General features: G+C 23.5%; 2 protein-coding genes and 1 pseudogene across 2 annotated transcripts; 2 read left to right on the top strand and 1 right to left on the bottom strand.

Moving 5' to 3' along the window:
* Nucleotides 1–332: 332 nt before the first annotated feature.
* On the bottom strand, nucleotides 333–15,077 carry LOC132923686 (congested-like trachea protein). Its single transcript, XM_060987607.1, has 5 exons — nucleotides 14,824–15,077; nucleotides 13,549–13,663; nucleotides 9,190–9,507; nucleotides 2,256–2,426; nucleotides 333–890 (listed from the first exon to the last, which is right to left on the bottom strand). The coding sequence occupies exons 1-5, from the start codon at nucleotides 14,923–14,925 to the stop codon at nucleotides 679–681; spliced, it is 918 nt and encodes a 305-aa protein (XP_060843590.1). The 5' UTR covers nucleotides 14,926–15,077; the 3' UTR covers nucleotides 333–678.
* Nucleotides 3,384–3,532, top strand: LOC132928113 (U4 spliceosomal RNA; annotated as a pseudogene).
* Nucleotides 3,905–9,045, top strand: LOC132923683 (toll-like receptor 3). Its single transcript, XM_060987605.1, has 4 exons — nucleotides 3,905–4,039; nucleotides 6,210–6,365; nucleotides 6,441–6,569; nucleotides 7,101–9,045. The coding sequence occupies exons 1-4, from the start codon at nucleotides 3,980–3,982 to the stop codon at nucleotides 8,973–8,975; spliced, it is 2,220 nt and encodes a 739-aa protein (XP_060843588.1). The 5' UTR covers nucleotides 3,905–3,979; the 3' UTR covers nucleotides 8,976–9,045.
* Nucleotides 15,078–15,166: the final 89 nt, after the last annotated feature.

Consider the following 15,166-nt stretch of genomic DNA (forward strand, 5'->3'; position numbering starts at 1 on the left):
TACAACTATAGGTATAAGTGATTTTAGAGTAAAATTTCAAATATTTTTAAATACAATATTTAAAATAAATTAAATAACTGAGTATTTGTAGAATTGACCTTTTTGCTAAAAATAAAAATATAATTTTTATCTATTTTCTTATAAAATATATTTTTAAATGAATATTAGCATATAATGAAATATAATTTATTCTTTATAAATGTATTCTTATTATATACTCATGTAAGTACATTAATTAGGTACCTATTGAAATAAATAGCTACATGCATATATTAAGCACAGGAAAGTAATAACACATTAAATAATGACTTTGAAATCGACCAAAACTTAAATTTGTTCTTACCTAATTATATTTATAGGTATATAAAATAACTTACACATACCTATGTATATTATATTTAGGCAGTCAATTCCAAACTAAAACAATAAAATTATTTATAGTATATAACTTAAAGATAACTTTAAATTAACACAATAACATAATAATTGTTGTGTATGGTAATACGTTTGCTATGCACAGTCTGTATAAATATATAGAGTACGGTCACCCATAACACCCATAACACCCGAGATAAATTTTAGGCATTACACCACCCAACAAAAAATATAAAATCAAACAATAATCATTAAATTGTTTCATGAACCTCAGCTCAGTTATAAGACATTTAAAAATATCTGTTAGTTAATTTCTAAGGACTTATTATTTTTCGGAGGGAAAAAAAAGTCCAAGCCCTTTAATCCAAACTCTACGCCTAAGAAGCACGCTGCATTTGCAGGGAATGCTCGGAGCATAACTGGCGTCACACCAGCATACAATGCTTTCAGTCCTTCTTCTCTGTACAGTTTTGCAAATACGTCTCGAATGCCTCTCGGATACATTCCTTCGGGTGCTGCAAATATATAATAATTAGATCAATAATGAAAAAAAAAACAACAAAATGGGAAGTCATTACTTATATTAAATCAGTAAGTGTTTCACCATTGTGAATTCATATTTAAAATATATATATATATTATGCCCAAGTATTTTTTCCATAATTGAATAGCTATAATATAGCCTATAGGTAGCTATGAGTAAAATTAACGAGAAACGGTGTTTTAAATTTTTAAGATTTTATCACACATAAACAGGGTTAAAAAAACCCCGTCTCGGTTGAGTTTAAATGGGTTTTAGTAGGTTTTAATAATTTACAAATGAATATCGTTTCCTGACACTTTTTTATAAAGGCAGTTCTCTGCAAACCAGGTCTATAGAACATACATTTACCATTTTAATTATAATTAAGATATATTTAATGTTTTTGCTTATATATTTTTTTTTTTGTTGTTACTAAAAAGTAATACAAAATAAATATGCAGTTCAAAGTTTGTTAATTTTTGTGTTGGGGTTTTTTTACTGGGTTTTAATGGGTTGTACCCAGTACTTCGAATTCTGCACATAAATCTAAATAAAACATTTCAAATTCGTCAATAAATAGCAACGATTAGTTTGAACATTTTATAGAATATATATAATGCTAATATAAATATTTTGTGAACATATTAAGTCTCGAAGATTATTCTTTTATGAATTAAAAACAAAAAATCAGTTTTCTGTAAGCATTCCAGTATTTTATTTTTACTGCTATACTAAAGGTGACATCAGACATTTTTTTTCAATTGCTCTGTTTAGAATCTAAAATAAAATAGGTATTTTCATCGCGGATAAAAACCTAATTGCGTGTGTTATAGTAATTAGTAATAAACTAATATGAAATTACGAAAATACTATATTATAATTAAGCGGGAAAAGGAGAAAATGAAAAATTTGGGACCCACTAAAAATTAAAGCTTTAAATACGTGTCTGATTACTACAGGTAGAACTTATTGAATGTTGTAAAATAAGATTAACAAAAATTTATAATTTTCAAATTCCTACATGTATATAATATACGAATACGATATATATATTATATATAACTAAAAGAAACGCCTAAATTAAATCCAATATACCTGTTATACCTTGGTAGATATAGGTATTATAATGCTAAATGCACATTTGTGTTTAAGTCTTGAAAATGCACATTTCATTTTTAAATATAATTTTTTCTCGAAATTATAAAATTCACAACGATTTTACACTAATAAATAAAATGTGATTTGTATAGCACTATAGCGTAAATTTATTTATATATAAGAACACGTTTTTATATTTTTACACTGGTCGAAAAGTTTGGGTACTATAATATTAGTTATATAGGTACTAGGTACTAACCGATTTGTAAACGACTTTTGAGGACATCCGCAGGCATAGCAATTAACCAATTCAGTATACCAGCCATTCCTCCAGCGAATATTGTGTTTACGAGTCCTTCCGAGTTATTATTTTTTTGATACCTTACTAATAATTCATATGTAGTAAAATACACACCACAAGCAGGTATATCTGTTAACAAAGAAAATATTTAAATATAATACAATAAAAAAAAAAAAAATAAGGAAATCAACCAAAGCAATATTATCAATGCTGTAAAAGTGTAAAACATCTTTATTATAAATAAATCTCAATTATTCAGTTTATTTTTTATAGTAATTATTAATAACTGGCAATTATCAAATTTTACTGATTTGATTTAAATTAATAAATATCTAAACGAATTTAAGTTCAGTACCTCTGTATCTTAAAATGTTGATAAATCAATTTATTGTAGGCCAATTCACGGATTCAGTCAGAATAATTGAGAACTTTTATTTATCAGCAAAAAAAAAAAATAAAAATTAGAAGATTCTACATGAGTTGTTCAATTGTACTTAATGATAACCAAAATTTAAATAAATTGAATGAAATTACATATTTGAATGATAAATTTTAATTATTTTGTTGTAACTCAAAAACGTTATTCGCGGGAATTTAACACTTTTACATACATTATGAATTTTACTATATGCAATAACATTTTCAAAATATATAGATTAATTTTAGAAAATATCTATTTATACTATGAACCTATTCGCACTGGTTTACGGTAAGGCGGTAGGTACCTATTAAGTTAACGTTAATAACAATAATAATACAATATAATAAAATAAATGCAATGGTTTCGAAAAAAATTAAATCAATCTACCGTAATACTTATAATAAAATAAATGGCTTAAATAACTACCTATATAAAAAAAAAATGTATATATATATATCGTGAAATAAACTTTGTGAAATAGGGGACAGACCGTATTCGCTCAAAATCGTTTTTTATCTACAATGTTATTATATCATTGATAATCCATTACAATGACCTAATCGACACTGACTGTACAATTGAGCGGTACCCGTTTTTTAAATTAAAAAGCGATTAATGTTAATGCAAATTTTTTATTATAGGTAAGTCAAAAAGCTCGAAAATCTAGCCTTGTACAGTGGCGATATCGTAACCAATGAATAGTTCATTCGAAGTGCGATTATTGCTAGTTGAAAACTATTATTTCCCATAGGTTTCTACATATTGACAATTCAATGTTTCATACTTGGACAAATTTAAGCTATTTTTACAAAAATCCTATTCATACTGTTCTAATAGTGCCTATTAGTCATTATTGACTTAATGATTTAATAATAATGATATGTAAATATGTATAATAATATATACATTATATGTGTAATATTATAAAATAATACGCGATATTTTTGTCAAAAATGAATTTAATATACTCCTAAATAATTTCTAAAAAATACTCAGTTTTATATGTTGTTTCAAACACCCAGTATTATTGTGATATACAACTGATAAATTCACGAAGTATGATTTTACTCCCACGGCAAACATATTAATCGAGTTCCTGTTTAGTTGTAACAGGAAGGAAAATAAAATAAGATAATAATATTCAATAGCCAAACATTTCATTCAGTCATGATTTATAAAAATTAAATTATTATTATTATGATATATTATGTTACAAGTAAACCTTTGAGTGAATTAAATTGTTTGTAAAAATTCATATAAAATGATTTATAGCAAGTTTTATTTATTGTGGTATATTAGTGTGATATGTGTTTTTTTAAAGGTAAGTTTATTACAGATTTGTTTATCTATTTTATTCTTTCAGTTTTTATTTTTATTATATAATAAGACAATACTCTCTAAAACTTTTCAACATTTTAACAATTTTTTTTTATTTCAAAGCTATTCTATCCTATCAACCAACTTACACAATTAAACCAGAAATTATGCAAATTATTATTATTAAGTTGAAAGAGTAAACAATTTTTTATCAAAAGTTAGAATTTTTAAAAATAAATCTCTTATTACTCCAAAGAATTCAATATTTAGTATAGATTTTTTTTTTGTATATTATTTTACTGAATAATACCTATACCTAGAATACGCAAATTATAAAGAACAATTTATAATGGTATCAAATAAATTTTATGTAAAACAAATAATATAATATAAAAATAATTTCAAGACATTTTACAGTGGAAGCTAAATAAAAAATGATTACTAAAAAGTTGATAAATAATAACTATAAATTATATACACATATAATATTATATTTTGTTAAACATAATTATATCAACTTTAAAATAAAACTGCAATAGTTAAATACTTTTACAGAAATACCAAAACCTTTATTCATGAAAATAATTTTATTGTAATATACCAAAAATTATACTGCTTACCGTAAACTATTTAATTTTAAACCTTAAAACTTACTAAATAATTAAATTCATAAATAAAGATATATGGTATTACTAATGTATTTTTCTTACTTTAAAATACTTATATTATTTAAGTATAAAATTTGATTCAAATGTAATAAAAAGTATTAAATGTTGTTGAATCATACAATATAAATATTGGTTATTATCAAGGGTTCGGGCCTTATAGCCAAGGTGGATACCTTGCTTATAGAATTTGTGTATCTATCATAGATATACTAAAACATAGAAGAGTAAAAATGTGTTTAATACTACAGAGAATTCGAATATAAAGTTTTAGTTTGCTCGTTTTTGCATATTTTTAATTTTTTGCTATATTAACACATATTCAATGATTTTTTAATAATTTATAGATAATATAATTGTTCAAAATGTAATAATTAAAATTTTAAACGATTTATAATAAATATTTGTTTTGAGCATAGTAATACTAATTGTTTAGCTATCTGTCACAAAAGTGTTGCATATTAACATGATCTATAAATATTTGAAAAAAGCAATTTGAAACGATCAAAAACAATTTAGCTGTCCGAGTTGGTTTACTGAATGTATTCAAGTATGTATTCATGACATCCATTGAAAACTTTTATTTTTTGCATATTATTCTATTCTAGCCAATAATAAAAGAGTTTTCTTATTTTAAAATGTTCGAAAACATTTAAAAACAATAATTATATAAACATGTTTTTTTTTCAGAATATTCTTTTTAAGAAATTTGGTTTATAAATTTATAATAATTAATAATAATATTAAAATGTCCAATAATAATAACAATTATTTTTATAAGACCTGAACCCTGGTGATATTTAATACATTTATTTGATTAATCAACACAGATATTGTAAATATATTTATTATGTTACAATGTTTTTTAATTGTGTTTATTAAGCGTTTTAGTCTACTTAATACTTAAAGTAATAAAGACAATTTAATTAAATTGTACCTAAATAATATTATAATTGAGTATTAATGAACATTTATTGAATCTTTCCATGTTCTGTAAAAGTATTTATAGGTAGGTTATTTATATTATTTATCAGTTTTATTTTATTTTTAATAGGTAAATTATGAGAAATAATTTATTTATGTAATAAATACAGTAATAAAAATAAAAATTAATGAACACACGCTTATTTTTTATTCTAATATTCTTACTAAATTAATGTTTTAGTTCCACAACAATATTTTATTTTATTATTTTATTATTTTTATATTATATTTTTTAGTCCCCAATTTCTTATAACGCATCATATCATATTTATATCTTTAGAATTTACACAAATATAAAATTCAATAGCTTTAATATCATAAAAGGACAAAATATCTCTAAAAAAATATGATCAATGTTTTTCTATAGTATATTATGTATTGCATATAGGTTTTTATTATAAAACATTAAATATTTTGAATTAGATACTAATATTTAGATATGTATTTATTATGTTTTTTATGATTATTGTTCTAGATAATTATATGATAAATTGTATTATGATTATAAATTATAAACTTTAACAGGTACAAAGTTCTGATGTAAATTTAGAATGGGGCAAAGATTGCCCAAGAGCATGTACTTGTAAGAACACTGATTTTATAGACTTGCCAATAATGAAATGGATGTATAACGGACAACAAACTGAACTAGAACCACATATCTATAATACACAAAATGAAGTAACAGGATAAAATAATTTAATAGGTACATATATAATTTTACATATTACTTAAATCCAATACTCTTAATTAAAGGTTATTGAAGATAACGAAGAAGAACCAATAGCTCATCACAATACACAGTTTTTTAAAACTGCTTTATGTATGTTTATGAATGTAACAAATCCAAAAGACTTTTTAAATTATCTTCCATTAGATACAGAGGTAAGTACAGATGCATAGTTTTCAATAAATGTATTCATAAATCATGAATATAGATACCAAGACCATTAAAATTTTAAAACATGTACTAAAAATAAAAAATAAATGTCCCTAAAATGACATGGTAATATGGAACAATAAATGTATCAACATTTTATAAGAAAGTGGTGTACATAAACATCCTTTCAAACCAATTATATTAAAAACTTTTAATTTTAGTTTAATCTTAAATTTTAAATAATAGTCAAATATAATCAGTAGCACCAATATTAGTTGCAAATGGTATTGCATAAAAATAAAATGTGTAAAGGAGGTACCAGTAAACAGTAAATTTGTTAAACTAAAAAAAAGGATAAATTTAATTTACTTATTATCAAATATCTATCACTTGTATACCTATATCCTATGAACTACTATCATCAGCCACAGCACTACTTAACTAAATTAGATATTGCATCCATAATACTTAATCGTAGTGATTAGCGTCATTGTATATAATATTAACATAATAAAATGTATTTATATATTTTTCAGGCATTAGTTTTATTTCAAACAACTGATTCAGACAATATTACAATAGAAGATGATATAAAACTTCCACAACTAATTTCATTTGAAATTCATGGCAATAATAATCCAACAAAAATCTATATTACAGATAGCATGTTTAAATATATGGATAATATAAAATATTTAAATATTCAAAGTGTATCATTAGATAAATTAATTTTAGAAAGCAATGAACCAAATCCAATAATTGACACTAATGTTTATAAAAAAGAAAATTCATATGCATTTAATGAACTTTCACCAGTCTTACCATCATATTTACATAAAGAACATAATAATAATAATAATAGTAAAAAAAAAAAAAACCGTTTGGTATTTTTACAGTCCAAAGATATTGACATAGTTCCCTATGAAACCTATAAAAAAACTAAAAGAAGAGCAAAATCTAATAGTTTATTTCTATTCAATAAAGATTTGTTGTTATTAAGAATTTCAAACTGTGGCTTAAAAGATTTATCTTGGGATTTATTTAATGGACTGGAATCATTGGAAACTCTTATTTTAGACAATAATATTATTGAGTCAATCCCAGATTTTTCTTTTTACGGTGCTAGAAATCTAAAAAGTTTATCTTTAGCTAATAACAAAATTAAACATTTGCAGACAACTAGTTTAGCTGGACTTCTTGATTTAAATTATTTAAATTTTAAAAACAATGCTATAACTGTTTTATCAGAAGCAACATTCCCACCATTACCGCAGTTAAAAGTCGCAGATTTAAGCAATAATCCAATTGAAACGGTGTATCCATATACATTTGAAGTGCTGAATGCTACAATAGAACTTGCATTGGGAATAAATAGCACACAACTACATTTACATCAAAATGCATTTATTGGTTTAGATTCTCTAGAAAAATTGAATTTAATTGGTGTAAATGTGACAATTTTAGAAAGACCATTTATGGTTGGACTTCCTAGTCTAGTTGAACTTAAGATCAAAGGTTCCATACAACATATAGCTTTTGATGCCTTTGCTGAAATACCAAACATTAAACGTCTCACAATCAGTAATTGTTCAATACAATCCGTATCTATGGACACATTTTATGGAGTTTATAATCTAGAACATATAGATTTATCTTATAATCAACTCCAAGAATTACCTCCAGGCTTATTTGATCAACAATTGTTTCTCAAGGAATTAATTTTGAATAATAATCAACTGATTGATTTACCAGATGATTTATTTAAAACATTACCTTATCTTAAATTGATACGATTAGATATGAACTCATTACACTGTACATGCAAGATGAAATTGTGGGATATTTCATTAATGACTAAAAACGCAAAAGAAATAAATAAACATTCTTGTGAATGGAATCATTCAAAGAAAGGATATAGCTGCTCAATGAAAACTACAACAACATATATTTATAACAAAAAATTAGAACCAATATGTTCAAGTCCAACAAAATTGAAAGGAAAGACAGTTTCATATGCTTTGAGAAAGTACTTGAATTGCAACAGTGAATCATATAGTAAACTTTACATGAAAAAAAAATATAAAGAATTAAAACTTTATAAAAAAGTTAGTGAAAAAAATACAACAGTTTTGGTGGAAAAAGCCACAACAGTAAAGACTAATTTTTCTGATTATATTTTTAACAACACAACAAGTATCAGATTTAATACTATTATCATACCAAATATAACAATGGAAATTATTGAATCAACACCAAAATCAATAACCAATAATATAGAATACATTAATGTGGAAAGAAGTATACTTTTGAACAATGGAACATATATAAGCAAGTCATCATTGAAGAACGAAATATCTAAAATGAAAAGAAAGCATAAAATAAAAAATACTGATTCTAAACTTGAAAATTAACTATGAGATTAATATTGAAATACTTACTATTTATTTAAAAAATAATACACACTATGTTAAATTATTTAAATATCTAAAGACTATATTTTATTTAAAAAAAAAATATTAACAAAAAACAATAAAAATTGAACCAATTTTAAATGCATAGTAAATTTACTTAATATTTTTAAATTTTTAATGGTGTAATATAAATAATATAATTTATATTAATTACCTCTAAGTAATGTAGCACATGTTCCTTTGTATAAGCTTTTAATGCCACCTTCAGTGTATAAGTTTTTAACAACACTAATCGGGCCATCATACTTTTGGTTACCAAATTCCTGTACTTGTAAAATACATTTAATGCGTTCTCCAGGTACCATTATAATTGCTGTAAAAATACCAGAAAATGCTCCAGCACAAAATAGTCGTGATGGTGTTAAATTTTCTTTTTTATCTCCAGTAGATGAAAATATTTTTTTTCCCAATCCAAATCCTAAGAAACTTATAGCAAATATTGGAGCTACGCCAGTTATTGGAGCTGCCATACCTAAAAAATAAATATGTTATTAAAAAATTTAATTAAAATAAAATAACAGAAAATTAAAAATTAAAAATATTAATATTATATAATTAAATATTTATATTTTTAATTTATCATTAATAAACAGTTATACAATTTCCAAAAATAATAGTTAACTCATTTTTTGGAAAGGGGGGAGTAGACAGATAGATGATTTTCCTCAAGTAACTTTATAAATTTTAAGAAAATCCCTACTATTTATTTTTAATATGACAAGGAATGGTACATTTATCTTTTTTGATAAAACACATGTTTTACATACTTACCTACATTTATTTTATATTTTATTTTGTAAGGTATTATTAAATGAAATGTTCAAATTCAAATTTTTGTTAATCTATTTATCATTCAGTTCAGAATAACCAAATTAAAGATCAATGCATTCAATTACTTAAAAGCTTTGGATATAAACATACAAGGCCGTATCTGATGGGGGGAGGTCCAAGGGATTCGGACCCCCCCTAAAATTTTTTAAAAGTAGAAATATTTTAGTGGTGAATATAGTTTATTGAAAAAAAATTTTCAGCATTTAAATTTAAAAAAAAAGTTGGACCCCTCCCCCGAAATTTTTTTTCAGTTACAGCCTTGTTAATATACTAGATTAAAACAAATGACTTAACACATTTGATATTTAATATGGAGATAATGACCTAACTATCAAAAAATTAGCTAAAATATTTTTAGTTAATGAAAAATATTAGATTATAAGCTTTGCATTTTCATTAAATTAGTGTGAATGTGGCGAATGTACATTTAGTTTTATGAACAATTTAGTAACTACAAAAAAAAAATAAACACAGAGTGGGCCAGCGAGCTACCAAGAAACTTTGGTGAGCCGCTCATAATATGGACAGGTCATACTTGTTTGTTTGTAATTTTTTTTTTTATGATAATAAATATTATTAGACAATGTAATTGAATAAAATTATTAAATTGTACAGTATCTGTAGCTGTAATTAAATGTTAGAAATTCATAAACTCGGTCCAATATTTTACCTATCTAGCACAGTGATGAAGAGTTACATAGGTTTATGTCAAATAATTTTACACTAGGAACGTAGTTTTTAAATTATCAAATAAACTCGTTTACATATGTTTTCCCAATTTGAGGAGCACTAATTACATTATAGTATAATAAAGAAGTCATATAAAAACCAATACCAAACTACAATATTATTGATATTAGTTTTAAAGCATCTACAAAACATAACAGTCATTTTAATAATTCACTAAGTTCTAACAATAAAATTGTATTAATAATTTATTTGTGTAATTGTGTTATTTGATAAATGGCATATGTCTATCACATTTTTATGTTACAGTATAAATAGTAAAATTTTCATTAATAAAATCAGAATAATTTATCACTTTAAGTAATAATTATTTTATTTAAGAAATAATTTTACTTAACTTTTTATACTTATTTAAATAAACTAATTTATTTTAACTAACATTTTAACTTTTAAGTTTTAAAAAATGTATACTTGTGTAAAAAGAACATGAATCAATATATTTTTTTCTAAGATAGGTATTTCAACATTTTTAATTATAATTTACACTTTTCCAATACTTAAGATATAATGATAGTTTCTGAATTTATTATTTATAATCGAGAATTCATTATTTCAAAAAGTTTAAGTATCACAAATATTTTATTTTAAACTATTATTTCAAATTAGTTTAATAACTAAATTATGGTTTAATTTTTGTAATGATAAATATATTTTTTTAATTTAAACAGATAAAATAAGTAATAAATAATAATAAAATAAATAAAAAATATTTAAATAAGTATTTTAGTATTTATAAATTGATACTATTAAAATTAAAGTTGTTTATCACAAATTATTTCTTGAATTTCAGATATGATATTTTAATAAACTTTTATAGTAAGTATAATGTTTACTTTCAGGACAGAAATGTGTAATATAATATTTAAAATTTAAATGAAAGTTACCTAATTAATACTTGGTTGTTTATGTATATTATTATAGTATTATACGTGTATGTATGTTGGGTCATTCCACTTATCAAGACTATCATTATTTCTGTACTACCTATTTATCAATGGTTGTAGAATTGGTCATTATAATATAACCATTAGAACACACTAATAAAAATTAAACAATAATTTTGATTACAGATACAATTTTTCTTCTTGGTGGAAGGGGGGATATTTTATTTCTTCATGCTCATAAACATTTTTTATTTGTTCATAATTATATCGCTAAAAATGTATAAAATGTAAATGCATAGACTGCATAGACTTAAGCATTTAATACCAATAAAATATGCACTATAAATATTTGGAAAAAATTAATTTATAAGCATTTAAATTAAATAAATAGTTATACAAATAAATAGATAAAATGAATTTAATAATTTAAATTTTTATATTAAATATATAGGTTATAAATTAAGTTATTAACTATAGAAGCATATATAAATTGTATTACACATTATGTTGTATTATTATATAATGACTATAATGTATGTACTAAGTATTCATTTGTAACAAAAATTAGAATGAAAATCAATTCAAAAAAATCTTGGTTATTTTTAAGTATTATCAGGAGAGTAGGATATATAAAAATATGTCATTTAATACCTAATATATAATTGTGCACAAGAATATTAAAAACATTATAATATGCATAATATTTTTTTTTTAATGTTAAAATATGTAAATAATTGAAAATTTTCCAAACATGCAAAATTATGCAAAAGGTATCAAATTTTGCCAATTTACTCATTTGAATTAAATTTAGAGTATTTATATTTTATATAACTAATTTTTAAATTTGTTAATAAAAATATGTTAATGTGAAAAAATCAATTTATAACTCATATATATATATATATATATATATATGAGTATATATATACTCATTATATAGTTAAATTATAATTTTGAATTTATCCATTTTCAATATAATTAAGATATGATTGACAAGGCAGGTTATATTTAGAGCTCAAAGGTAATAACCTTAAAACAATTAAAAAAAAATTCACCTAAAATATTCAAGTATGATATAATGATGGTTAAAAAATTACAAATAAAGGTTTAAAAATAATAAAAATAATTTTTTTTTGAAATTTTTTAAATACAAATTATCAAACCTTATAAATTACTCAAAATTATTGCACTGTACCATTTGATGTCAAAATTAAACGAACAAGATAAGTGAATAGTAAATATTTATACATAGAAAAACTTTTCTCCATGTCTACTGAAGTTATTGTAGTAAATTTGAAATGAGCCAGAACTTTAGCATTGAAGTCATCAAGAAAACACTAACTTGAAGCTTGTTCACTATTTAGAATTTCAGAAATTGTTGAAATCGTTTGAAATTCAGTATTTTTCTCAAATTTAGCCTTCAATCTGTTTTTTATTTCCAATTCAATCTTAATATCAATATCTTTTAAATTTGTATCGAATCATAAAGATTGAAACCTAAACTTAGTAATAGCTAGAATTGGTCGCAGCTCTAAAGTCAGTGTTGATGTAAATTAAATCACATTCTAAATTATCATCTTCATCACTCATAAGATCCTGTGCTTTTTAAATTGATGTAGAATCATCTTTGTTTATTTTTCTTTGTAAAATAATGAAAATCCAATAAATAGGTAGGAACAAATTATTTTACGAATGATATAATTTAATACCTAGACAATTTTCAATCAACTCTTTATTTTTCATAAACTAGTGGGAAATGAGTAAAAATGTAGAAAAATGACCTAAAAATGTCAACAAATACCAAATAAAAATTAGTTATTCATAATACTGCTGACTTATAGGTTCTATAGATTATTTTTGGATTTTAAATAATATTATAATATACTTGTATTACAAACTTTATTCATATTTTTAATTGAAACTATTTTTTTTTTGATTATAGAGAGTTTATACCCTCTGACTTCTCCATATCAATGTCACTAACACTTGTCTTTAATAGTATATTATTTTATTAAAAACATGCAATATATATAAACATTAGGTATTCTTACCTTTATATAAACCAAAAAAACCTTCTCTCTTAATGGTTTTAACAGCACAATCCCAAGCACCATTGTAAATAGGTATTTTACCTAACTGCGCTGGTGGCATCGTTTGTAATTTAACCTAAATGGAGATAATAAAACAATCAAAAATAATAGTAAACTCCATAGTTGGATTTATATTATTATAAACTATGCTTAATATAATTGATATGCATATATTTTTACAGGTAAGGTAACATACAACAATAAAATAGTTGAGAATTCCTTGTATACAGCAAATGCTGTGACTAAGAAGGGCGATTGTAAACCACCAGAATACCGGTTAAATCAAAAGGTAATGAAAAGGTCTAATGTAAACTCTTCCAGTTTTAAGACCTTCCTACATTAAATACATTGACATACGTGAAATGATTATTACGATTTTTTATTATGATTATTCAGATTATTTAACGTAATACACATTATAATAATATGTGTCATTGAATTGTTCAGACAAATTATTATTTTTTTCTTGAAGTTTTGTGTATTTTTTGTCATATTACGCATACTATTATTAATGTTGACAATTATTATTATAAAAATAAATTTTTTTTTTTAATAATAATATATTACAGTTATAAATTGTATACTGTTATATCTGATTTTCTTTTTTAGTAGAGTTTACTTGAACTCAATTTTACCTGTTTTTATCCTAGTGGAGTTTCACAAAAAAAAGTACTTATGGCAGAATTTACATAAGCCCGACTAAGAGCTATTGGGTAAAGGCAACAACATCCTAATACATTTATTGTATGGTGGCCCCCAATAATTGCAATCCTATAACTAAACTACTGGAACTGTAACTTATTTATTACTTGTAAGTAAAATCCGGATTTTTATGAAAGCATTTTATTTTACTATTAACTAACTTGTTGCCATACACATATTTAGTTATAAACATGTAATATAAAATATATAAATACAAGTTATTAATTTTATAAATTAAGAACTATGGTACTAATTTATCATAGTTACAAGGCAAGTAAAGAGCCCCTAAAATATCATTATACCGATCTGAAATTCACATAAGCATACCTACACCTATGAATGTACCAAAACCTAATATGTATAATATTATAAAATATTATTGTCTAAAGATGAAACTGTGTTTTTAGTATATACACACAAGGCATATTGGCAAGTCTCATATGAAGCTCTTGTTGGCCAAATACGCCCTAATGTATGTGTTAGTATGTAAATATGTAATTAGTTCAATGACATAGTTGATTGTTGTTAACATACTTTAATGGTGTCCAATGGATGACCCACTAACACTGTGCACACACCACCAAAACCACCAGCAACAAAATACTTAAAGGGATTTGTATTCCCATCGGCGGACATTTTAACGGAAAATTATAGTAGACCAGTCGTGATTAAATACCACTAATTGTGTTAAAAATGTGTGTGTTAAACTATAAACTATTTAATTATTATAAAAAATAATTTAAATTTGAATTTTCGAAACAGGTTGTATAGACGATTACAGCTATCAAGTCTTGATATTATCAACTCTGTTATAATCACTGATTATTATTGTTCTATGATAATAAGCGCAAATAGTGTCATGTCACAGTGATACGGC

This window comes from Rhopalosiphum padi, chromosome 3, assembly GCF_020882245.1.
Source record: "Rhopalosiphum padi isolate XX-2018 chromosome 3, ASM2088224v1, whole genome shotgun sequence".
Taxonomy (NCBI): Eukaryota; Metazoa; Arthropoda; class Insecta; order Hemiptera; family Aphididae; genus Rhopalosiphum; species Rhopalosiphum padi.